Genomic DNA, 22,910 nt, shown 5'->3' on the forward strand with positions numbered 1-22,910 from the left:
TTCAATTTGATCTCAACTTGAATCTAAACCCTTTCTTAATTGAACTTTAATCTAAATTCATGAGTTTTTCTTTTCTTCAAATGTGGGCTAAATCCGCTTTCACTTATGTCAACGCCCAGAGTCTCATAAGAAAATCATTGTTGAGGTTCTGCTAAATCCGCTTTCTCTTCTCAAGAATCCATAAAACCATGAATTTAGGTAATAGCTTGTTGGTTATCTATGCTTCAAAGGCCTAGTTATCTTAACTTTATCCACTCTTAAATGTAATTGTCATCTTTTGGCCAAAAAGGTGATCGATGTGATACATGATACTATTGGGACCATGAACAGAGATACACCTTCAGCTAAGCTTTCGCTAATCATTTTCATGTTACTTATCCATAAAATTTCTGGAGCAGACCCTGTTGATACTTATTGTCCAAATGAATTCCCATTTTACACTCCCAACAGTTCATTCCACAAGAACCTTAAGCTTCTCATGGAATCGCTATCCTCCAATACCGCTTCAAAGACAGGTTTCTACAATACATCTGTCGGAGAAGGACGAGACAAAGTGTATGGACAAGCACTCTGCAGAGGAGACATCACAAACTCCACAATGGTTTGCCAGCAATGCATTCAGAAAGCAAGCCAAGATATCATGAACAGGTGCGGCTATATAATATAAAACATTTATATGTAATTTAACCATTCACTTGTGACTAAGTATTCTAATAAAAACTTAATTTAAGCACAAGGTACATAGACTTTGTGCATTGTCCACGCTTCAAGCCTAAGGGCTTCTGCCTGAGGAGACGCGTTAGAAATTATTCATGTGTCATTTATACAGCAGTTTAAACTTTGGGGATAATTGGATCCTGACAGGTGCAGCAGTGAAGATGCAATGATATGGTATGAGTTTTGCCAAGTTCGGTACTCCTTTCAGATGTTTTTCTCACGCTCAGTTTATACTGGAAAATATCCACAGCAGAATGATCAGGAGAAGAATGTCTCAGATCCTATTCGATTTGAACAACACGTGACTTATTTAATGAACAATCTCTCAGATGAAGCTGCTTTTAATCCTGCCAAAAACATGTTTGCAGCTGGGGAAATTAGGTCTCCAGGGAAAAGGACAATAGTTTATGGGCTTGTCCAATGTACCAGGGACATGTCTGGAACAGACTGCAGTAGTTGTTTAAGTTCTGCATTAACAGAACTTACAACATGCTGCTCGAGAAGAGAAGGAGGGATTATTGTCAGTAGAAATTGCAATGTTAGGTTTGATTTGTCCAAGTTCTTCAACACTTCATCAGCATACTTGTTGACTTATCCAACATCCAAAGGTATAGTAAGGCTTTTCCATCTGAAAATGTGTGTGTGTGTGTTTGTATTTCAAGAAGGAACTAATATAAGCTTCTCTTGATTTACAAGGAGGAGGGAAATGGAAGCCCTGGATGTTTGTGTTGACTATATGTGGCTCAATTTTAATATTAGCAGTTGTTGTTGGGTTGTGCACTGCTTGCCTCAGGAGAAGAAATGATAGAGACAGAGGTAAACTTCTATAATTGAAATCCATTAGCTATATTCATAAGAACATATCAGAACTCAGTTCTATTTTACTTAAATATGAAATGAATCAGATGAAGAAAAGAGTGAAAGGATGATATTGCAAGATTTAGTTAGCCCCAGACATGTAGCAATTACCCAAGAAGGTGAGTTGATTAGTTCTGATGAAATGTTGTTCATGACCTTAGCAACCATTAAAGCAGCTACTGGTGACTTTTCTGATAGAAATAAGCTGGGACAAGGAGGGTTTGGTGAAGTATACAAGGTCATACACTCATGCATTTCACTAAAATAAAATTCCTTTTGGGATGTGTACTTGTAGGGCCTAGTTAACATGTTTGATTTCGTTGCAGGGTGTTCTGTCAGATGGTAATGAAATTGCAGTAAAAAGATTATCAAGGAAGTCTTGGCAAGGCATGGAGGAATTCAAAAATGAGATCATGCTCATTGCCAAACTTCAACACAGGAATCTGGTGAGGCTGTTGGGTTGTGTCTTGGAGGGAGACGAAAGAATGCTTGTATATGAGTTCATGTCAAACAAAAGCCTTGATCAATTTATCTTTGGTTTGTTCTGTTGCTCACTTTTCAATTTTCATAAAGCCTTCTACATGTATCTTATATTTGGCTCTTGTTCTTTGTAATTCAAGATGCAGGAAAACGTCCCAGACTTGATTGGAAAACATGCCAAGGTATTATCAATGGCATAGCCAGAGGACTAGTTTATCTTCACGAGGAGTCTCGCCTTAAAATCATTCACCGAGACCTAAAGCCAAATAATGTGTTGCTAGATCATGAACTGGTTGCTAAAATATCAGATTTTGGCATGGCCAGGATATTTTCTGAGAATCAGAATGCAGCTAATACCAAAAGAGTTGTGGGAACATAGTAAGCCAACTTCCACTCACCCATCTTTTATTTCCCCTTTTAGTATTTTTATTCCAGATTATTTTCCATTAACTTGACTATGAATCCTGATGTATAAAACAGTGGATATATGGCTCCAGAGTATGCAATGGAGGGATTGTTCTCTGTAAAATCTGATGTCTTCAGCTTTGGTGTTATCTTGCTTGAAATCATTAGTGGGAAAAGAAATAACGGCTTTTACTTAACCGAACTTGCCCCAACACTTCTTGCACATGTAATTTCATCAACCAAACACTTGATTCAAGTCAGTAAATCTTCAAAATACATAATTCTGTTTATTCAAATTGTGACAGGCGTGGCAGCTGTGGAATGAAGGAAAAGAATCGGAATTTGTGGATCCCTTGTTACGGGAATCATGTCTTGCTTCTGAACCTGAAGTTCTGAGGTGCGTGCACATTGGACTTCTGTGCGTGCAGCAAGATCCAGAAGACAGACCCACCATGTCAGATGTGGTGGCTCTCCTGGGAAGTGAATCAACGGTTCTTCCCCAACCAAGCAAACCATCTTTTCCTTTGCGTAGGGTGCATCATGTAGATCCATCAGCATCAACAAATCCTTCAGTGAGTGAGATGATGTGGTCTAGTGTTTTGCCACGATGATTGATCTTGTGACAATAGAGGGGTGCTAGCATTTTAATTACCACAACATTCTTGACAGTAGCATAGATAGAAACTAGAACAGACATGCTTTTATGGGTAGTAACACACCATGACCATACCATATATATACTCGTGTGGGGAAATCATGTTATAATAAGATCCCAACTCAAGGCTTGTCTACTTGAAAGAAATCAAATGTGACACACGTTGAATCTTTTACATTTTCTTATTGATGAATCTTTTACATTTTCTTATTGATGACAACCTTGACTCATGTTGCTTGAAGATGCAATCTTGGATTGAATCTCACTTACGAAACATATTAGGATTACACTTAAATAAGAATTCAAAATTCCACAGCAGGGTTCGCTGAAGAACTTTGGGTTGCGGTTTTTATCGTTGTCACCAGCTTCCAAATGTTTAATGGAAGGAGCACATGCTCCCATGTCACAAAAAATCACTTCCCTCGACGAGAACTAACATAAAAAAATAATAATAATAAACCACCAATCATTAACAATATAGTCTTGAAAAGGTTTTTTGTTAAAAAATAAATAAATCTACATGAGCTTCACTTGAGATCTCTTAAAGAAGATACGGTCATAGTGATCAATCTGCTGTTAAATGGATCAATGAGCTAAGAGGCTTTCTTGGGAGGAGACATGTTAAAAATAAGGGAAAGAACTGCTTTGGTGGTACAAATCTTGAACAACAATAGAGTGAGCAGATATAACAGCAAACCTGCGAGAGGTAAAAGATCGGTTAATACTACAAATTACAACAATTACAAGACCAATTCGCACAACATGAACAAAATATTTAAAAATAAAACTCACCAGCTTGAAGACCACTAAAACCAGTGGCATCAAACCTCCTAGTTTCTGAAAAGCTAAAATCCCAGATAGCCTGCAGGAGTTCAATGCAATCATAAGGGAATTTCAAAAGAGAACTTCCACTTGTATACATGTGTGTTTGGTTCCCCATTAGGGAACCTCAGAATCAATTATGATAGAGTAAAATGAATGAAATCACCTTTGGATAACAATATAGACGTTAGGAATCATTTTGGAAGCTAGAGAGAGAAGCTTTTGCATTATCACAACACAACTAGATTTCACAACATTACTCTACAAAATAACTTTTTTCATAAATGTATCCAAACATAAATTACTCCACTTTCAGCTCACTTTTACTATAATCAATCTAACCAAAATCAATTTTATCCAAAATCAATTGTGACAACGCTGATCCGAACACGCACGTAGTACACATGCGACGCACTTGACACTTTATGCATTGCATATACGTAACGTAGCTGTACTACAAATGAAGATATACCCATAATAGAAGTATAAAACCTCAAAACTTGTACTGATGTACTCGCCTACAGTGCCAAGTTTATGCTTCAATATTTAGTAAAGTAAGAGGCTTAGGTTGAGGATTGTCAAGGGGCAGAGTAACAGGCTTATAGCAGGAATAAATGGTAGAAACATTACAACAAATCAAAACTGAACACTGAAGCACAAGATCTCTTTGTGCAGGTAGACCCCAGAAAACCAAAATCTATTACAAAAGAGAAATTTAAACCAGACACCCCCCCCCCCCCACCCCTTTCCCTAAAAACAATTCGTGAGAGATTAATATGAGTTTGAGATGCTTACATCCTAGCTGTCAGGTTTCTCTCTTGAGAGTTTATGAAGTATTTTGTTATAAACCTATAGTTAACAGTGTCATATAATATTTACCTTGGGCAGGGAATGCCAGATAGCAAGAGAAGCAATCAAGTGAAGTGTTGCTATAGATGATACAATGGCATAAAATCTCAACAAAGTGGACCGGCTTCGTCTTCGACCTTTTTCAGAAAAATTGACAGAGATAATAGCTTATTTAAAAGGTTGAAATAAAAACCTGAATAAAATTATAAAGGCTAGTAAAGAACTTGGAGCTTAGGAACCTCACCTATTTCAGCAATGATTAGCAAAACAAGACTAAGAATAACAGAAGAAAAGGCAGCTGTATTTGAAGTATGTTGTTGTATTCCTGGTAAAAATGCAAATATCACTCAGATTAGTAGAATGAAAGCCTGCAGGGTACAATTAAAAATTGAAAATCATACATGAAACAAGTATTAAAAATAATTAACGAGCATTCTTCATTGAATATAACCATCAACTGACATGATGAATGAGTTGTATGGTACCTCAATGAGAAATAGCAGAGAGAGGCGCATCTTGCCCTTTGCAACCAGTTGATACCCTAAATGAAGAAGCAGAAAAACAAGAAAGAATGAATGAGGTCTAATTGAATTTGAAAGAGAAAAAAAAGGAATGGAAGAATGGAGCTGACTTGAATCAACTACCATACGGATACGGTAGGAGTAATCAGAGCCATCGGCCTTCCTAACGTCGACTTTGGCTGCTGCATCCTCTTCTAAGGGTCAGACTAACACTGCAATTCACGATGCTCAGACATACAAGTCTTCCATTCAAAAGAGATGGAGAACCAATCGCAAAGTACCCACGATGTACATTATTCATTGACTCAGTCAAGAGTCAAGACCCTAAACCTGAAATTATTTAGAATAAACCCTGATTCATTGACTCAGTCAAGACACGGTGTACATCACATGTTAACTGCTTTAACCTCCCCTGTTTCACCGTTTTCCATCACGCATTCTGGATACTTGTTCTTCTTTTCTATTTCATTTTCAACCATCATTCATCGAGAAGAAAACTACCCCTAATCTAATATCATGTCAGCAGATGAAATTTGTTAGAGACAAAAACAAAATATAATAAAATCTGTAGCTTGACTTGCTTTATTGACTTGTGCTGTCATGTGTTATTAATAGACACAAAATAAAATGCATCCCATACTTGACACTTGACACTAAGCTAATGCTGAGACTGGTTACCATATATTACCAACACAGACACAGTCATGGCTTCGCTCCTTTCACTGTTTATCACCTTCTTCTTCTTCTTCTTCACCACTGAAGCACAAGACACTCCCGTTTATCTTTACAAAAACTGCTCAACCAACACCACCACCACCAACAGCGCCTACCACCTCCACCTCAGAACCCTCCTCAACTCCCTCTCCTCCAACGCCACCGAATTCCACAACTCCACCGTTGCCGGAACCTCCCCCTCCGACACCGCCTACGGACTCTTCATGTGCCGCGGCGACGTCGACCCCGCCATTTGCCACCAGTGCGTCGTCAACGCCACACACCGCCTGCAAACTGAGTGCTCCCTCTCCAACCAGGCGATCATATGGTACGACGAGTGCACTGTTCGCTACTCCAACCGCTCCTTCTTCTCCACGGTCGATACCAGACCCCGCCTTGGCCTCCTCAACACCGCCAACATCTCCAACCAGGAAACCTTCATGCGGTTGCTCTTCCGAACCATGAACTCAACCGCTGACGCTGCTTCGAAATCTTCAATCGGTGAGAAGAAGTACGCGACGATGCAAGCCAACATCTCAGGGTTTCAGTCGCTGTACTGTTTGGCGCAGTGCACGCCGGATCTCTCGCCGTCGGATTGCAGAAGGTGCCTCACCGGTGTGATTGGAGATCTTCCATGGTGCTGTCAGGGGAAGCAGGGTGGAAGGGTTCTCTATCCCAGCTGTAATATCAGGTATGAGCTTTATCCTTTCTATCGCACCACTGCTTCCTCGCCACCGCCGCAGCCTCTTCTTCTTCCTCCCATCACAACTCCAGCAAATTCGGAAGGTAAAGTTCAAACTCAAAACCAAAAATGTTATCAAATTTTACAATATCTTCACTTCAGTGAATATTAATTGGGAATGTTGCAGGAAGCAGTGGCATCTCAGCAGGGACTATTGTTGCAATTGTGGTTCCAATTACAGTGGCTGTGCTTCTATTCATCCTTGGTTATTGTTTCTTGATTAAAAGAGCAAAGAAGAAGCGTGATTCTGTACATCAAGGAAAGAGTAAGTTTTCCCTTTCTACTTTTGCTACATAGTAGCTGATAGCTCACTCTTATGTAGTGATTTTAATTTTATTTATACATTTGATTTGGATTCTTAGCTGCATCTGATATCACCAATGTGGAGTCCTTGCAATTCGATTTCGGCACAATTGAAGCCGCCACAAACAATTTCTCTGCAGATAACAGACTGGGTGAAGGTGGATTTGGTGAGGTTTTCAAGGTAATGTGCTAAATTACTAGTATGAACTTTGTTTCTATGTGAATGAAAAAGAAATACTGAACATTCAATTTGGAAAATTCAGGGCACTCTTACAAGTGGAAAAGAAATAGCTGTTAAGAGACTCTCCAAAAGCTCTGGACAAGGTGCAGAAGAATTTAAGAATGAAGTGGTGGTGGTTGCCAAGCTTCAACACAGAAATTTGGCCAGGCTTCTTGGATTTTGCTTGCAAGGAGAAGAAAAGATACTTGTTTATGAATATGTGGCCAACAAAAGTCTTGACTACATCCTTTTCGGTAAGATCATCTGACCAGAATTATGTTCAGTTCATGGTTTATATATGTTTTATTTTTCCAGATTTTACCTTTTCTGTATACATGTTACCTAACTTGGGAAAAAATGTGTGACTAATATTGAAACCATTTAGTAGCCAAGATAAAATCATATTAAATTTTATGGTTTGATATGCTTCAATCTTTGTTGAAGTTACTCCAAATTTAATTGACAATTTTTGCTCCGACTTGAATATTTTGTTGGAAGTGCAGATCCTGAAAAGCAAAGGCAGTTGGATTGGTCAAGACGTTACAAGATTATTAAAGGGATCGCTCGAGGCATTCTATATCTTCATGAAGATTCCAGGCTTAGAATTATACATCGTGATCTCAAAGCTAGCAACATATTGTTGGATGGAGATATGAATCCAAAAATCTCAGATTTTGGCATGGCAAGAATATTCGGAGTTGATCAAACTCAAGGGAACACCAGCAGAATTGTAGGGACATAGTAAGTACTAATTTCATATATTTTCTGCAGCATCTATGTTTGTGAAAGCTTTAATTTTATCATTCAATATTTTTGTGTTTTGTGATATATTGATAATTCAATCTATTATGCCACAGTGGTTACATGTCTCCAGAGTATGCAATGCATGGAGAGTTCTCTGTTAAGTCTGATGTATACAGTTTCGGAGTCCTCCTTATGGAGATCATAAGTGGCAAGAAGAATAGCTCTTTCTATCAAACAGAAGGTGCTGAGGATCTATTGAGCTATGTGAGTAGAACCAAATCACCAATATGCAGTTTTGTATTAAGTAAATTCATCCAAATTATGCGCTTCTGATTAAAGGAAAATATATGGTGCTAACATCAGAACAAATACACGATAATTTTCAATGTAGGCATGGAATCTTTGGAAGAATGGAGCACCTTTGGAACTGATGGATCCTGTTTTAAGGGAATCTCATGCTCCAAACGAAGTTATGAGAAGCATCCATATTGGTTTGCTCTGTGTCCAAGAAGATCCAGCTGACAGACCCACGATGGCAAGCATAGTTCTTATGCTAGACAGTAACACTGTTACTCTTCCAACTCCAAAGCAGCCTGCATTTTTCGTTCATAGTGGAACTGATTCAAACATGCAAAAGGAGCTTCAGTTAGATCAATCTACAACAAAGTCAATAACAATGTCTGTGAATGAGATGTCAATAAGTGAAATGGACCCTCGATAATTAAGCTTGATTGCTTGGAGATTTTAATCAATGTCATTTAAATATTATCTTTGTCTACCTAGTTATAATGAGTCTTAGTTTCATATGACGCATGTATTGTATGTTTGTATTATAGTTCTTATTCTTATTTTTCAAAGTGAAATAATACAGTCTACTTGTATGTTTGTATTATAGTTCTTCTTCACAAAATGAAAAATTTACATATTTGAGAACAAGGTTGAGTATGGAGAAGAAATTTAACTCACCAATAAGGATTTTTGTCTCCGGCAAAATGTGAGTGGTAAAGAATTGTCAAGTTTGCTATTTTGTTCTCAACATTTTCAGGTTAGGTTGACCATGTCAACCAAATTTTAAAGATGGGGATTGTTGGCGTAATTAAGTTGGAATTCGTACGGAAGATAAGGTGATGAAGAACTTTCCAAGGCCAAGGCGAGTAGGAAATCCATCCACATATTTGCTTGATGATTATGCGACATCGTAAATTTCTGCTCTTGTGACATTGACACTTAGAGCCATCAAATTTGACTTTAGTGTCAACCAATTAATCTCTAGCTAACATATAAAGATATTTATTCAGCTTTGCCTGTTCTTTATATTTATGGGAGTGACCACCGTGCCGGTCTTTCACTATGTTTCTGAGGCATCAATTGCCACCAAGACCGCACTCCTTATTGCCCCCACAAGCCACAATCATGTTATTAGTTATTACTAACAATCAAAACGGTTGAACTTCGCTTTAGTTAGCCAATGCATTAGCTATAACAAAGTCTTTGGCAAGACATTTAAGGCTTCACATAGTTAAAATTGCTTTGACTAATTTATAAAGTTGTTTTACTAGCTTATAAGCTTGATATATGGAATGAGCTTATTTCACTCATCTATAATAGTTTTTGAAATGCTACTTCAGGTAGCTTTAGGATTTTTCCGAGCTAAATGGACCCGTCAGTCGGCAAGTCCTTATTGATTTTCATGGTAATCTTAACCTCCATTCCTAGTTGTTAATTGTGCCTCTCTGCCTGGGTGTAAACGACGATCTTCATTAGATTGGTCTATTCAGGAATTCAGATTGGTAAGGAAGACAAGGTGGTCATTTCTTCCCGAGTCTTTGGATTTTTCGCTTGTGCGTTCTTCTTTGACCAACCGAAGGCTCGTATTATAGCAGCATCTAACAATTTGCAGATTCCCTCTGATTGGAGCAGCTGTGCCATTCCACGAGTATTTGAGAAGTAGATGTGCGGTGGAGATTATTGCTTTTTAGGCATTTAGGCTTGGTCTTCCCATTATGGCGTTGTAAGCGAAAGGACAGTCGACCCCAGGGGACCTCGCTTTTATTTTCTACATATCTTTTTGCTCGCTTTGAAGTGTCATGATGAGTACGAGGTGCAATCAAGAAGGGGAACCGTTGGATCTTCTAACACGCCGCTCAATTGAACGAGTGAGGGCATGTTTGCATATTGTAGCCAGGGTTTTGAGCACCACCCTCGCTTCTTGATCAGAGAGTCGCACTTGGGATGAGATGTGGAGGACGATGATACGTACACTACACCCTCGTGTCAAGGCGGATGATTGTATGGATGCACTCGATTTGTGACAGACCCAATCAGTTTGGTGGACACACATGGTCAGTGTAGGTTGCATTCGGTTTGATACATTTATACGCGCGTGGTCAAATATGTTGAAAATTCAAGTGTGAGTTAGAGTCTCATATTGGTTAAGAATGAGTGAAGTCATAATTTTATAAGAGATGTATGTGACTCATAAACTCAATGTCTTAAGGATTTTGGTAAATGTGTGGTGTCAGTTTCTCTTGGTGTATTGGTCCATGGGCTCCCCTATCTTCCCACAGTGCGATCGGAGTCAATGGTTGTGCGACCATGATGACGACTTCTTGTATCGAAAGTCTTCTTGGCAGTGTAGTTAGGTGGCGTGTCTCGTTGAGGTGGTGTAGCGAAAGGCAATGCAATTGTGGATAGCTTCCATGGAGGGGGAGCAGGTAATGTGGTGGTGACTCACACATTACCTGTTAAGGGTGATTGGAGTATCACATTGATTAAGAATGGGTGAGGTGAAGACTTTATAAGAGATGTTCTATGAACTTAGATCATTAAGATTTTAGGAAAAAATATAACGCCGGGTTGTTTTATTGTGTTGTTTCATTGACTCATGAATTCTCATGTCTCCCCAATCAGATATGGGATGCAATCGGTTGCGATGAGTGGCTTTAGATTGCTCATGTATGATGTATGCATAGGCGGATCCACCACCAGGCTTGGTGGGTCCATTGCCCTAGCTCAAATAAAAAAAGGAAAAATTTTCTTTGAACCAAGTAAGTTTTTGGACTAAAAAAAATGAGAGAAAAAACAAAATTTACAAGGTAAGACAAAATTTAGGGACAGCTTTCCAAAATTTTTGGTTCCGCCACTACATGTATGTCGTTTGTGCTTCGGGGCATGTGCCAAAGGGGGCAGAGTCGGATATAGGCACTAGAACAATTATTAAGAAGTGAATAGCAAAATTTTATGGGAATAATTTTAGTTAAAGCACCTTTTCACTAAAAATAGCAAAAAAGGATGAGAAGGGAATGGGGAATGCAAGCAAAGAAGTCCCGAGTTATTTATGATGCATGTCAATTTGTCAATATGTTGGTTGCCTGCCTCATCATCAACAAAATTCCTAAAATTTGATGTCATTTTGTCAACAACAACTGAGTACTGACATATTTATTTATAATACCAAAATTACGAAGGCTAAAACAAAAAAAAAAGGTATTAAGAATAAAATTATTAAAATTTCAAAAAAGTAAATGCTCTGCTGTGCAAAAAAACATTTTATATACGCTATACAAATAAATATAGGGTAAATAGCCAAGTTGGTCCCTGAATGTGTCAACCACCTTTAAGTTGGTCCCTGAATGCATCTCGCGGTCTCTGGATGTGGCCAAATGTATTCAAGTTAGTCTCTGACGTTAAAAATCTAAACAGACGTTAATAAAAGGCTGATTTTTGTCAATACTGAAGCTTATGTGGCATTTGAGTATGTTGGGAAAGTTTTAAGGACTTCAATTTAGTCCCTATGGTTGAAAAGAGGTTCTTTCTCTCCCCATCTTCCTCTACCTCTCCCCACCACCACCCTCTCTTCCTCTCACATTCCTCCCCAACCGTCCACCCACTCCACCGCCACCAATCTAAAATCCCAACTCAAAAACCATAAACCAAAAAACCCCAAATTTTCACAAACCCAAAAATAAAAAACCCAAACCCACCCTACCCTAACCAAGAGATGAGATTGAGATTGAGGATGATTAAGCTCCAACGAATTGTACAGAACAAACAAGATCCAACTTAAACTTCATAAACCCCGCACTATAAACACTCTAATCATTGAAGAGTGACGAACAAAGTCCCGATTTAGAATTTGAAAAGAGAATATACAATCATGGCATAGATTGGAGTGTACTTCATACAAGACAGCACGAAATTGCTAGAAATGAAGGGGAAAATAAACAGTAGAACAATAAATGGATAGGAAATCAGAGAAAGAAAAAAAAGGCAATTTTTCTCGTTGGACTTCAAGGAGGAAGGAGAGGAGCTGTTTTTCTCTTTCTCGTTGTCAGAATCGGACTCGGACGAAGAATGCGAGTCATGGTCATGGATCTTCTCTGCAATCTTGTCCAGCAGAGACTCGCCCTTGGGTTCATCGTGTTAATTGTGCTCAGCCATGTCGTTAAAATCTGGGTTCGCCGCCGTGTCCACCGTGAATGTGGGTTTGTTCACGACGTTCTTGGGGTTCTGGTGCTGAAAACAAATTATGGGTCTCGATTTCGTCGGCAAAGGTGGCTTCTTGCGCAGTTTTTGCGACCTGGGCATGTTCCCCACAAATGGGTTATGGGAAGAAATTGTAAGGGATATTATGGGTCAGTTCGCAGATTTGGAATTCAAATGCAATCTTGTGGCATCTAGATTTCACCAATTTGTGGGTTTTCGGTTTATGTTTCTTGGGTTTGAATTTCAGTCATGGTAGTGGGGTGGGTAGACAATTGGGGAGGAAGAGAGGGGGATGGTGGTGGGGAGAGGTAGAGAAGATGGGAAGGGAAAGAATTTTTTTTAACTATAAGGACTAAATTGACGATTTAATGTTTCGGTCAGACATGTCAGCATTCCGTTAATGTCTGTAAAGATTTTTAACGTCAGAGACTAACTTGAATGCATTTTGCCACATCAAAGGACCGCGAGATGCATTTTAGAAGTTTAGGGACCAACCTGAAGGCGCCTGACACATTTAGGAACCAACTTGTCTATTTACTCAATAAATATAATTAACAGGATGATAAAAGTGGTTCTTTTTTAAATAATGTAGAAAATTGGACAATTTAGCAAAAAAAAAATTACTAACGTAGGTTGTTTGCCACGAAAAATTGTTTATAAACGTATTTTTTTTAAATAGTTTTGTTTTTTATATTATTTAAAAAACCAATAAAAGTGTGGTTAAAATAAATTGAATTGAAGGTTGATGTGGATGAGGTGGAAAAGTGAGTAGCGTGGGGATGATCCTTATCTGGTAAGTGGCTAAGTGCAATCAACGGTTGTCAATGACTGACTCACAGAAGCAGAGTCGCATTTATATTTATATTTATATTTATATTTATTGAAATTGAAATTGATTTCCAGCAAAAACTCTATCTAGTCTAGTCTTTGATTGCTCACCTAAAAGTAAAACCCTTCTTCCCTTTTATTAATTCACCTGACTGACTTCACTTACCTGCTTCCGTCTTCTTCTTCTGTTTTGCTGCTCATTCACTCACTCAGGTCAGAATTCTTGTTCCTTTCATCTTCAATTACACAGTCAACAACGCTTTGCTCTCTCTCTCTCTCTCTCTCTCAATGTTTTGTTTCTGTTTGCCTTTTCTATTTTGCTTCCCAGGGTTTTTCTCATTCTAGGGTTTTCTTCTCTTATCTCCTTTCGCTCATGCTTTTCCTCGATTCCATTTTGCGTTTAATTTCATGCTATTTTTCTATTTTCTTTCCTTTTCTTGCTGCATGCGATTAATTCATTTGTTCAACTTAATTTATTCCGAAATCTGCTTTTGAGTTTATATAGTTCCCAAATACTGATTAGTTTGCTGGTCATTGCTCACTTAGTTTCTTAATTGAAAGCAGGTGGCCTGCCCTTGCTGTTTCAACTTAACCATGATCAAAAGGTCATCAAGTAGGAACCAAAGGTCCAAAGGCATCAAGGTCAAGCATGTTCTGCAGATTATTCTGTTGCTTGGTGTTTGCTTCTGGTTGATCTATCAGGTTAAGCGCTCTCATGATAAGAAGAAGGAATTTGATCAGACTGATGCCAAAGGGTCAGTTGTAACTCAGAATGCCTATCAGACTCCAAAAATTCACGCTAGAAAATTTCTTCCGGATGAGGACAAAGTAAATCAAGATGAAAAGCACAGGGAAGAAGAGGAAGATGAGACTATTGTAGAGGATGAAGATAAGCTTGAACATGAAGAAGAAAGAAATGATCATGAGAGTGAACAAAAACCTGGACTCAGAGGAGCAGGAGAAGACCAAGCGGAAGATGAAAACAAAAGCGAAGAGACGGAAGACGAAAGAGGGGCCGGAGATGATGAGATAGATGAAAATGATCAAGACAAACCAGATGTGGATGCTGACCGTGATGACGAGTTCATGGAGGAAGACAAAGAAGGGGATGACGAGAAGGAGGGGAGTGAAGACAGTGAAGATGAAGGAAAGGAGGCTTCACTTGAAAACCACAACAGTCATGAGGCTCGGGAGGAAAATTACAAGGGAGATGATGCTTCAAGTGCTGTCACTCATGATACTCATACAACTACTGCCGAAACTGAGACAGCTACCCTTGAAAATTCTGATGCAATTGTAAACTCTGAAATGAGTATCACAAAATCAGAAAACAAGCCTAATTATACAGAGGACAGTAACAGGAATCAACCTGGTTCAGATTTTAAGATTACAGAAGTTAAACTGACAGATGAGACTTCTTCCAATGCAACTTCTGTTAAAGAAACTGGAGACGCCAGTGTCTCCAACCCAGTGGATAGCTCAAATTTGAATAATATTTCCATGACATCCTCTGGTAATCACTCAGAAGCAAGCGGTAATTTGACAGTTGTGATTCCTGGAGCCAGCAATAACATGACCGTAACCAACACTTCATCTGAACACAATAAAGTAGAAATGTTTTCTGAATCAAGCCTGGCTCAGAATGGAACTGTGAACATAACAGTCACTGAGGATGCAAAAAATGTGCAGACAGAGGGATTCGAGCAGGTTGGAAATAGCATCTCTGAAGAAAACCGTCCAATTTCTAACTCAACAGTCCCTGTCAAAACAGAAAACGGAGCTGCATCTGGAGCTGATTCTTCTAATGTAGAGGGTGGTGACATAGATAAGGCAACCAGATTTGTAGCGTATAATGAGACGGAGAACAAGGGTAACTCTGAAATGAGTGAAATAAGTAAGACTCAGAATAATTCTTATGTGAAGGAGAACACCGGTGCCACTAAGGACGAGGAGTTCAACTTCAAGGGCACCACGCAAATATCAGACTCATCCTCTGCGAATGGAACTTTTGATTCAGTTGAACATCATGTCACTGATTCTCTCATCCTGAAGGAAGTGACAGAGGTCCGAACTGATCCTGATAGGTTGCCAGATATTAGAAATGTAGGAGATAATGGTGATGCAGCTGCAACAACCTAAACTTGTGATGGTGTTGTGTTCTAGGGAAGAGCTGGTAGAGTTTTTCTTCTGATGCATGTACTTGTCGCTTGACCTAAACAAAAAAGTAGTCAAGGCAAGAATGTCCAAGGTACAAATGTAGGCTAGTTATATTCATACCAATGTATGGTTACGTATAATTAATCTCTCTTCCACTATCTGGTGCTGCTGTTTTCTCATCTTTTTAGTTGTGGTAGGGCCTGTTTGATAACTGTTTCCAAAACAGTTTTCAGTTTTTAAAAACTGAAAATTTGTTTGGTAAGACCTGTTTTCAAAATTTTCAAAAACAGTTTTTGAAAACAGTTCTCATTTTCAGTTTTTAAAACTAAAAAACCAAAACAGGTAAAAGATGTTTTCAGTTTCAGTTTTTAGTTTTCAGATATCAGTTTTCTAAATGTTCGAAAACATGTCATTCAAACTGTTTTCTTCTTCTGAAAACTGTTTTTAATAATTGTTTCTGAAAACTGTTTTAAAAACTGAAAACTAAAACGGCTATCAAACAGGGCCCTTAGTTTTCTTGTTTGGATTTCTCATTATACCCTATCGTGTACATTTCTTCTTTTACTAGAGTAGAGTAGAGAAAGTAAATTAACTGATATTGAAAAAATATAAAATGAGCTATATTGGTGATAAAGTAGTGACAGATAGAGATACAGGGGATTTGGGTTAACACCCCACTCATGAGGCTTCCCACCCCACTTTTATTGAAAACGGGATTAAAATTTCCGTTTTTAAAACGGAATTTAATATTCCGTTTTTTTAGTATACAATGAATGGTTGAAAATGTGCCACATATGCTAAAATACAAAACAGTTTTTTAAGTTCCGTTTTATTTGTATTAAAAACAGAAATTTAAATCCCGTTTTCAATAAAGTGGGGTGGGGAACCTCATGGGTGGCGTGTTAAACCCAAATCCCGACAGATACAGCCAGGACCAAGGGGACTAAGAAATGGAGGACACATACCCTAGAACTTGGGAAGAAAAAAGGTTGAACTGGTTTTTTTTTGTTACACTCGGAAAATTGGTTGAACTGTTTTATTGATGATACTCATGTGATTGTTATTTTTTATTGTTTTTAAAAGATTTGTGTAAGAAGTAATAAATTATAAAAATACTATAAGGAGTAACTTTCTACTTTTCCTGCAATTTCTTTTGCACACAGTTGGCTATTTTTTTTTGTCAACCGTTGGGTTTTGAAATGTGTGTGGCTTTGGGCAGATGGCTAAAAGTGGGGGCCAGGCCCAGTAAGCTGGTATGTTTTGGGCCCACGACTTAATTTTGAAATGGATCTAGTTGGCAGAGCATGCCACCATTTTGTTTTTCTTTTTGTGAATTTCTTTTTTTTTTGTTTATACGAATTAGATGGAACTAGGTTGCTTCTATAAAGAATGGATCTTATCATGTCACATAATATTGCCATATTAAATTCTATGCCTGCTTTTTCATCATGCACATATTTATAGAATTCCACTTATTTATAAATATGAAGGGATATGGACAATTATTAATACTTATCATGCCGGATCAGCTTAAACAATTACATAATTTATTATTTTAGTTAAATTTGATATTCATTTTCTATGTGGCAAACAATAATTAGTATGGATTGTGCTGGAGTTGTCGGCATTCTACAATCTACTGCTGATGTGGATCAGTTCTGGGCTAGGGTCAGTATTGAGCGTTTTCGAGGCATGCTTCGTGGGGACTGGCAGGTTGTTTTGGTACAAATTCCACGGGACATGAACAACGCTGCAGATTTGATAGCTCGCCAGGCTGCTAGGGACGGGACGCCGCTACACGTATGGAGGCAACAACCTTCGGAGCTGATTTCGTTGTTGTTGCAGGATGTAGAGCCTTAGTCTTAGTTTTTCTTTTTATTTCCATATGTAATAACAAAAAAAACAATAATTAGTATGGGTATGCAAAAACTAGCAATATGACCCGAACCCATAAAAGTCTACTAAACTTTGTCTTAAATAGGTGGGTCAGTCATAACTCAGGTAAAACAAGAAAAAATGCGATAAAAAGTCGATCACAACGATGGGTCAGATTCGAGTTTTGAAAAATATGTTCGTCCATACATGCCCTGATCGACTTTTAAGAAGACACAATTTTTTCCAATCAGTTCACTGTATGTCAAATGCTCGACCCTTGTGAGGAAAGAAACCATAATTTCACCTAAGTGCCCTAGTTATTCCTTCTACCTCATTGGGTAGCAGCCCCAACCCCCATTGAGAAACTTCTCCATTTCTCTTTGCTCTTCAACCTCCTTTGCTCACCCATATCAAAGATCTAAAACATTCACTTCGTCTTCACTCCCTCACCTGTGCTCCTCCTCAAGAAGAATTATGTTGTCTGCGGAATCAACATTAGTCATCTTCACCACATCAATCTCATACTCGCCATTGATTTGGAGTGTATATGAGGACTCATCGCTCTCCACAGATGGATGTTAGTGTCATGCAGTCTCAAAAGCTCATTGTTCACACCATTTGAAGTTTCAACTTGTAGTCCCTTGAGGGTCGTTGTTGAACTTGAAAGAGCCAAAAGGAAAAAATTCCTAAAGTTGTATTTTTTTTTAAAGTGATGTAAAAGCTTAGTTCAAATTTTAAAAAGTTTGATAAGTAAAAAAGATCCAGCAAACATAAACCAAAACCCGCTTGAACACATCCGAGGTACTCAGCCCTATCAAGAGTTATTCATACTTGATAGTACAAAATGAAACGTGAAGGTGTAACCTCACGTGGACATAGGATTCTGAGGCTTCACCAGTTCAGCTCAAATCTAATTCCGGGAAATTAATTAACAACTAATAAACTGCTGTGCAAACTCATTGTGAGAATAAAGAATACAAAGACCTGATCTGTAAGCAAAATAGGAATCAAAACTTTATGTTTAATCTGTTAAAAAATGTTCAAACACTCACTGATCCTGCCAAACAATTGCCCAACTGTACATTGTGTTACTCAAAAAAAATATTAAAAAAATCAGCATCCAATGCTTCTCAAGTTTACGTTTAGCAATAGCCGACGCAAAACGACAAGTGAATTGGCCTCGAAACCCGAATCTACTGCCTCAACTCCTTTCGGAGCTTCTGAGAGAATAGTTTGCAAGCATCCATGCTCAAATCCATGGCTGCCGCAAGTGCCACGAAAGCTGCAGCATCCTCCGTGCAAGTCACGTGCTTCACCCCAACCTCCACCTCCGGCCTGCTACTCTTCCTCTCCCCGTCCACCTTTGCCGACATCACAAACCCCTTGTACTGGAATTGCGGTTCGAACCCGAAATCTGACCCTGACCCGAGATCCCAGCTTCCGTGCGGGGTGTTCACCGGGGTCACGCCGGAGGTAACATCGATGGTGAGTTTCCCGCCATGCTGGGAGCTGATGGTGCACCCGGCTAGCGTCACCGGGTCGGCGGTGTCCGGAAGAACTACAAATCGGTACCCGACGGCGTTGGAGTTGTTGGGTTCACGCCACGCCTCGAGGCGGCCCCAAGGCTTCCAAGTGCCATCACCGTCGGGTCGGATGATGAGCCAGGCTCCCGGGTTGGACTTGCTGACCCGCTGTGAACCGGGTGAGGGAACGAACGGAGTGGCCATAGACGCCGCCGCAACCGGAGAACCCGATAAATCGTGCACCGTGATGGACCATCCTTTCCGCTCGTTCGCGGTGGTCGAGGAGGGGAACTGAACCGGGTTTCTATCTCTGAAACTGAACTTGCAAGTGAAAACCGGCTGCTTAACATCTCCTTTGACTTGAAAAACCTGCGGGCTGCACTCCGGTTCACCGTCGAAGCGGAAAACGAACCTCGGGTCCGGTTCGGCCCGGAGTGTTAAGTGCAACAACTGAGTGTTGTGTGTTTTGCGGCCGAGAGGAAGCCATCCGTTTTGGAACATGCAGGGTCGCGAGTCCGCCATGGTGAGATCGAGAGGCAGCGTGACCTTGCCGAGGAGTTTGGCGGAGGTGAAGATGCAGGAGGGGGTTGTTGGGGATTTGTAGACGGAGATAGTGATGATTGGGTTTTTGGGGATTTGAGCTTTGGGGAAATCGAAGGAGGCGGCAAGAGAAAGAGAGTTTGGGTGCGGGTGCGCGTCGGAGTCTGCAATGAGAGGGAGTGAGTGAGATCGAGGGGAGGAATCATTGAGTTTAATCTCGCAGAAGCAGGGGGAAGTGGAAGGGTGAACTTTGCCGGAGAAAGAAGGTTTGGATGACGCCGGTGATTTGATGGCGAGGTTACCGACGAGGATCCGCACGAAGGGGCAGGGATCCATATTCAGAATTCAGAAATCAATTGAAAGAGAGAAAGCAAGTTAAAATAAGTTATAAAGTAAGTAATTAAGTCGGGGAATTGACAGAGTGAAGAAAGGATAGAGTGGTTTGGTTTCTTGTTGTTGACAGCCTGTAACTTGCTGAGTTGTGGATTCTTTCATTTTCATACGGCCTCGTGCTGGCAGGGACATTTTTTTATTCGATTTCTTTCTTGTTTTTCTTCCTAATTGTACTTTTCTTTTTATGCTGCCTTTTCTAAATAATCAAAATATCCCTGTTATCTTTTCTTTCCTTTATTTCTGTGATTCACTCTATTTATTATTATACTTTATTATTTGTTCAATTGGAAAATAACCAATAGTTCAATACTCTCTTTTTATTATTTTTTCATATTTTTTACCAATTATGCTTTTATCTTCTTTTGATTGTTTGCCGCATTTATAGCTAACTATTAACTAGGCCTAAATTGCTTGCGTAGCTTTCTATAATTGCCACAAATCACTTTCCTTTTAGATTATTCATATTTCTATTAATTCGGAAGGATTTTTTCAACAAAAATGTAAAGGGTGATGAGGAGTAAATCCAAAAAGGAGCTGACACACAGGTTACTACAAAAATAATTTTGTGGCTCCAAGTTTTTTTTTGGTACATTAAAAAAATAAATTATACTTTTAATTATTGATTTTTGAATTTTGTCATTTCAACTCATGAATCCGCAACTCTTATCACTTAAATTATTATTTATATAAATTTTTTTGTTTTCTTTTTGACAATGTAAAAAAAAACTATCATTTATAGATGATGCTTCATGATTTCATTTTCATCTTTTATATTTAAAAAATTGTTTTTAAGAAAGGAAAAAAGTGTATGTTTTTCAAAACTGAAAAATTATGATTTTAAACTAAAAATAAGTACAGCAAATATCACTCATATGTTTAATTTTTTTCAGTTGTTAAAACAGAAAATGGTAACTGATTTTAAAAAAATAATCAAACTGACCCATAATTACTATCACCAATTACCTGAATTTCACATAAAATAATTTATTAATTATTAATTCGGTTTCCAATTTTTTTATATTTTGTTTTATTTGATTTTTTTTTTTGAACTTTGTTTTATTTGAAATTTATTAAAGCAAAGGATCGAAACATTTTTTTTTTAAAGTAACGAGGAATCAAAATTAAATCATACAAAATAGTGTGTAAGTACCAAAATAAAAAATCCATCTAAAATAAGGCTAACAACACTTACTATTCTAAAAAAAAAACACAAGACTTATAAAACTAAAAGTCAATTAAATAAAAAAGGTGAACCGCGCCACTCAGCTAGTTTTTTTTTTTTTTTGTTCATTCACTGAATTGGATTTTTATGACAGGCTTTGATAACTTGTATGAGATAATAATAAATAATAATTACAGGTTGTCATTGTATGAAAAATGAGAAAGTTAACTTACCGTAGTGATCTTTATCATAATTATTAGTATAATTTTATAAAGTTGTTTATAAAAAATATAATTTTTGTGTGTTTTGGGATTATCCTAATGTTATCTTCCAATTGATGTGACGTTTAGTTTTTATATTTAATTATATATAAGATTAGTGGTGGTGGAGGATAGACGCTGTGCGATGATTAGGGATGGTAACGGGTAGGATCCGGCACGGGTTTTATAATTACCAAACCCAAATCAAAATCCTAGAATCCAAACACAAATTATTGTGGGCGGTAAAATGAAATCCATGTCCAAACTCATTGGGTTTCGGATTTACCCGAAACTCAAACTCAAACTCATTAGTTACGTAAAATAGTAACCCGATGCAGAATATGCTTTCATAAAAAAAAAAATTGAAATTCATAGAAAGAAAAAAAAAACAATATTATTCATCACCAAAGTGAGACAACAATATTTTAGAGTTTACTTTCTCAAACATACAAAAGTACAATTAATCATCAAACACTAAAAACAAAGTTTATAAATATATATATATGTATGAGGGTTTTTTTGTAATTTTATGTTTCAGGTATCTTTGGGTTCGGGTTTGGGCGGGTATGGGCACGAATTTAACTAATATCAAACTCAAACCCATAAATGGCTACAGTAACGGGCAAAACCCAAACTCAAACCCAAATTCAGTCAACTCGAATTTTGCCCGTCAAATCGAATCGGGTTTCGGGCGGATACCCATGGGTTTGGGCAAAATTGTCATCCTTAGTGATGACAATGATAGTGATTGTGGCGCATAGATAGTGGTAGTGGCGGCGACAATAACGGCGATGAAGTTAGTGGTGGTCGTGGATCAATTACTTCTAATATCGTATATGCCACTTTTATCCGACCTTGTTCATCATATGTATGGTGGATTAAACAATCTATCATAGTATTGGGTATGATACCTGATAGGATAAGGTCTTATAAAAAATTATATCATACAACATTTGGTCATAGACAGTATAACTTGTCATATCGTCCAAATTGAAAGAAAAAAAAACATATGTTTCGTGGACAGTGGTAATGGTGGAGAGTAACAGTGGTGGGGAGTGGTGGTGGTGGTGGAGATGGTTGTGGTAGTGGCAACGGTCGAGGGTGGTGGCAGCAATGTCAGCAGTGGTTGGTGGTTGTAGTGGCGATGGTGGTGGTGGAAGCAATTGTGAAGAGGCGGTGGAGTTGATTGTGGTGATGACGATAACATTGGTCGTGGCGATAGTGATTATGGTGGCGGCGAAGGGCGGTGAAGGTGGCAAAGGGTGGTTGGTTGTTGGTGGTGGATGGTAGTGGTAGAGGCGACAACAAGGTGGAAGTGATGGCGAGGGTGGTGGTGGAGTTGTTTGTGGTGGCGATGATGGTATTGTAGGGCAACGGGTGGTGGTAATGATGAAGGTGGAGTTGATGGTGCTGTTGGTGGTTGAAACAGTTGACTATATAATATCAAGTAACTTTTACATTACAGTCTTACGAATTTTAAATGTCATCCATATAATTGGATTAAATAATTGATCATTTTAATGTATAAGATTAAATTGATAAATAAGCTTATAAAATATAAAGTTAGGATCAAAGAATAAATAAACATATGGCTTGTCGTTTTGATTGAAATGTCAATTTTTTTATTTGATTGGATTGCTTGCGAACACTCATATTC

General features: G+C 38.5%; 4 protein-coding genes and 1 pseudogene across 6 annotated transcripts; 3 read left to right on the forward strand and 2 right to left on the reverse strand.

The window, feature by feature from the left end:
- On the forward strand, nucleotides 1–3,317 carry LOC130741424 (cysteine-rich receptor-like protein kinase 10). 3 transcript variants are annotated; one of them, XM_057594324.1, is made up of 8 exons: nucleotides 1–648; nucleotides 865–1,325; nucleotides 1,414–1,533; nucleotides 1,623–1,813; nucleotides 1,902–2,112; nucleotides 2,196–2,433; nucleotides 2,536–2,686; nucleotides 2,766–3,317. In XM_057594324.1, the coding sequence occupies exons 1-8, from the start codon at nucleotides 323–325 to the stop codon at nucleotides 3,069–3,071; spliced, it is 2,004 nt and encodes a 667-aa protein (XP_057450307.1). In that variant the 5' UTR covers nucleotides 1–322; the 3' UTR covers nucleotides 3,072–3,317. The 3 variants fall into 3 exon arrangements, with proteins under 3 accessions (XP_057450307.1, XP_057450308.1, XP_057450309.1); XM_057594325.1 differs by having other exon boundaries at nucleotides 1,737–1,813; XM_057594326.1 differs by lacking the exons at nucleotides 1–648; nucleotides 865–1,325; nucleotides 1,414–1,533 and having other exon boundaries at nucleotides 1,636–1,694; nucleotides 1,774–1,813.
- A 201-nt stretch (nucleotides 3,318–3,518) lies between these two features.
- Nucleotides 3,519–5,505, reverse strand: LOC130741426 (uncharacterized; annotated as a pseudogene).
- A 429-nt stretch (nucleotides 5,506–5,934) lies between these two features.
- LOC130741425 (cysteine-rich receptor-like protein kinase 10) lies at nucleotides 5,935–8,924 on the forward strand. Its single transcript, XM_057594327.1, has 7 exons — nucleotides 5,935–6,807; nucleotides 6,891–7,028; nucleotides 7,126–7,247; nucleotides 7,330–7,540; nucleotides 7,790–8,027; nucleotides 8,144–8,294; nucleotides 8,422–8,924. The coding sequence occupies exons 1-7, from the start codon at nucleotides 6,012–6,014 to the stop codon at nucleotides 8,749–8,751; spliced, it is 1,986 nt and encodes a 661-aa protein (XP_057450310.1). The 5' UTR covers nucleotides 5,935–6,011; the 3' UTR covers nucleotides 8,752–8,924.
- Nucleotides 8,925–13,399: 4,475 nt separating this feature from the next.
- Nucleotides 13,400–15,658, forward strand: LOC130741427 (uncharacterized). The gene is made up of 2 exons (XM_057594328.1): nucleotides 13,400–13,556; nucleotides 13,908–15,658. Exon 2 carries the CDS (start codon nucleotides 13,938–13,940, stop codon nucleotides 15,480–15,482), a length of 1,545 nt encoding a protein of 514 aa, XP_057450311.1. The 5' UTR covers nucleotides 13,400–13,556; nucleotides 13,908–13,937; the 3' UTR covers nucleotides 15,483–15,658.
- Nucleotides 15,659–18,367: 2,709 nt separating this feature from the next.
- LOC130741428 (uncharacterized) lies at nucleotides 18,368–20,056 on the reverse strand. Its single transcript, XM_057594329.1, has one exon. The coding sequence runs from the start codon at nucleotides 19,772–19,774 to the stop codon at nucleotides 18,569–18,571; it is 1,206 nt and encodes a 401-aa protein (XP_057450312.1). The 5' UTR covers nucleotides 19,775–20,056; the 3' UTR covers nucleotides 18,368–18,568.
- Nucleotides 20,057–22,910: the final 2,854 nt, after the last annotated feature.

This window comes from Lotus japonicus, chromosome 2 (assembly GCF_012489685.1).
Source record: "Lotus japonicus ecotype B-129 chromosome 2, LjGifu_v1.2".
Taxonomy (NCBI): domain Eukaryota; kingdom Viridiplantae; phylum Streptophyta; class Magnoliopsida; order Fabales; family Fabaceae; genus Lotus; species Lotus japonicus.

Excerpts from the sequence above, each read along its gene's own strand:
- LOC130741425 (XM_057594327.1), top strand. The coding sequence starts at position 6,012 with ATGGCTTCGCTCCTTTCACTGTTTATCACCTTCTTCTTCTTCTTCTTC. Across the intron at positions 7,029-7,125 it reads TTCTGTACATCAAGGAAAGA|CTGCATCTGATATCACCAAT; the intron begins GTAAGTTTTCCC and ends TTGGATTCTTAG. Across the intron at positions 7,248-7,329 it reads GATTTGGTGAGGTTTTCAAG|GGCACTCTTACAAGTGGAAA; the intron begins GTAATGTGCTAA and ends TGGAAAATTCAG.
- LOC130741428 (XM_057594329.1), bottom strand. The coding sequence starts at position 19,774 with ATGGATCCCTGCCCCTTCGTGCGGATCCTCGTCGGTAACCTCGCCATC.
- LOC130741427 (XM_057594328.1), top strand. The coding sequence starts at position 13,938 with ATGATCAAAAGGTCATCAAGTAGGAACCAAAGGTCCAAAGGCATCAAG.
- LOC130741424 (XM_057594324.1), top strand. The coding sequence starts at position 323 with ATGAACAGAGATACACCTTCAGCTAAGCTTTCGCTAATCATTTTCATG. Across the intron at positions 1,326-1,413 it reads GACTTATCCAACATCCAAAG|GAGGAGGGAAATGGAAGCCC; the intron begins GTATAGTAAGGC and ends TTGATTTACAAG. Across the intron at positions 2,434-2,535 it reads AAAAGAGTTGTGGGAACATA|TGGATATATGGCTCCAGAGT; the intron begins GTAAGCCAACTT and ends TGTATAAAACAG.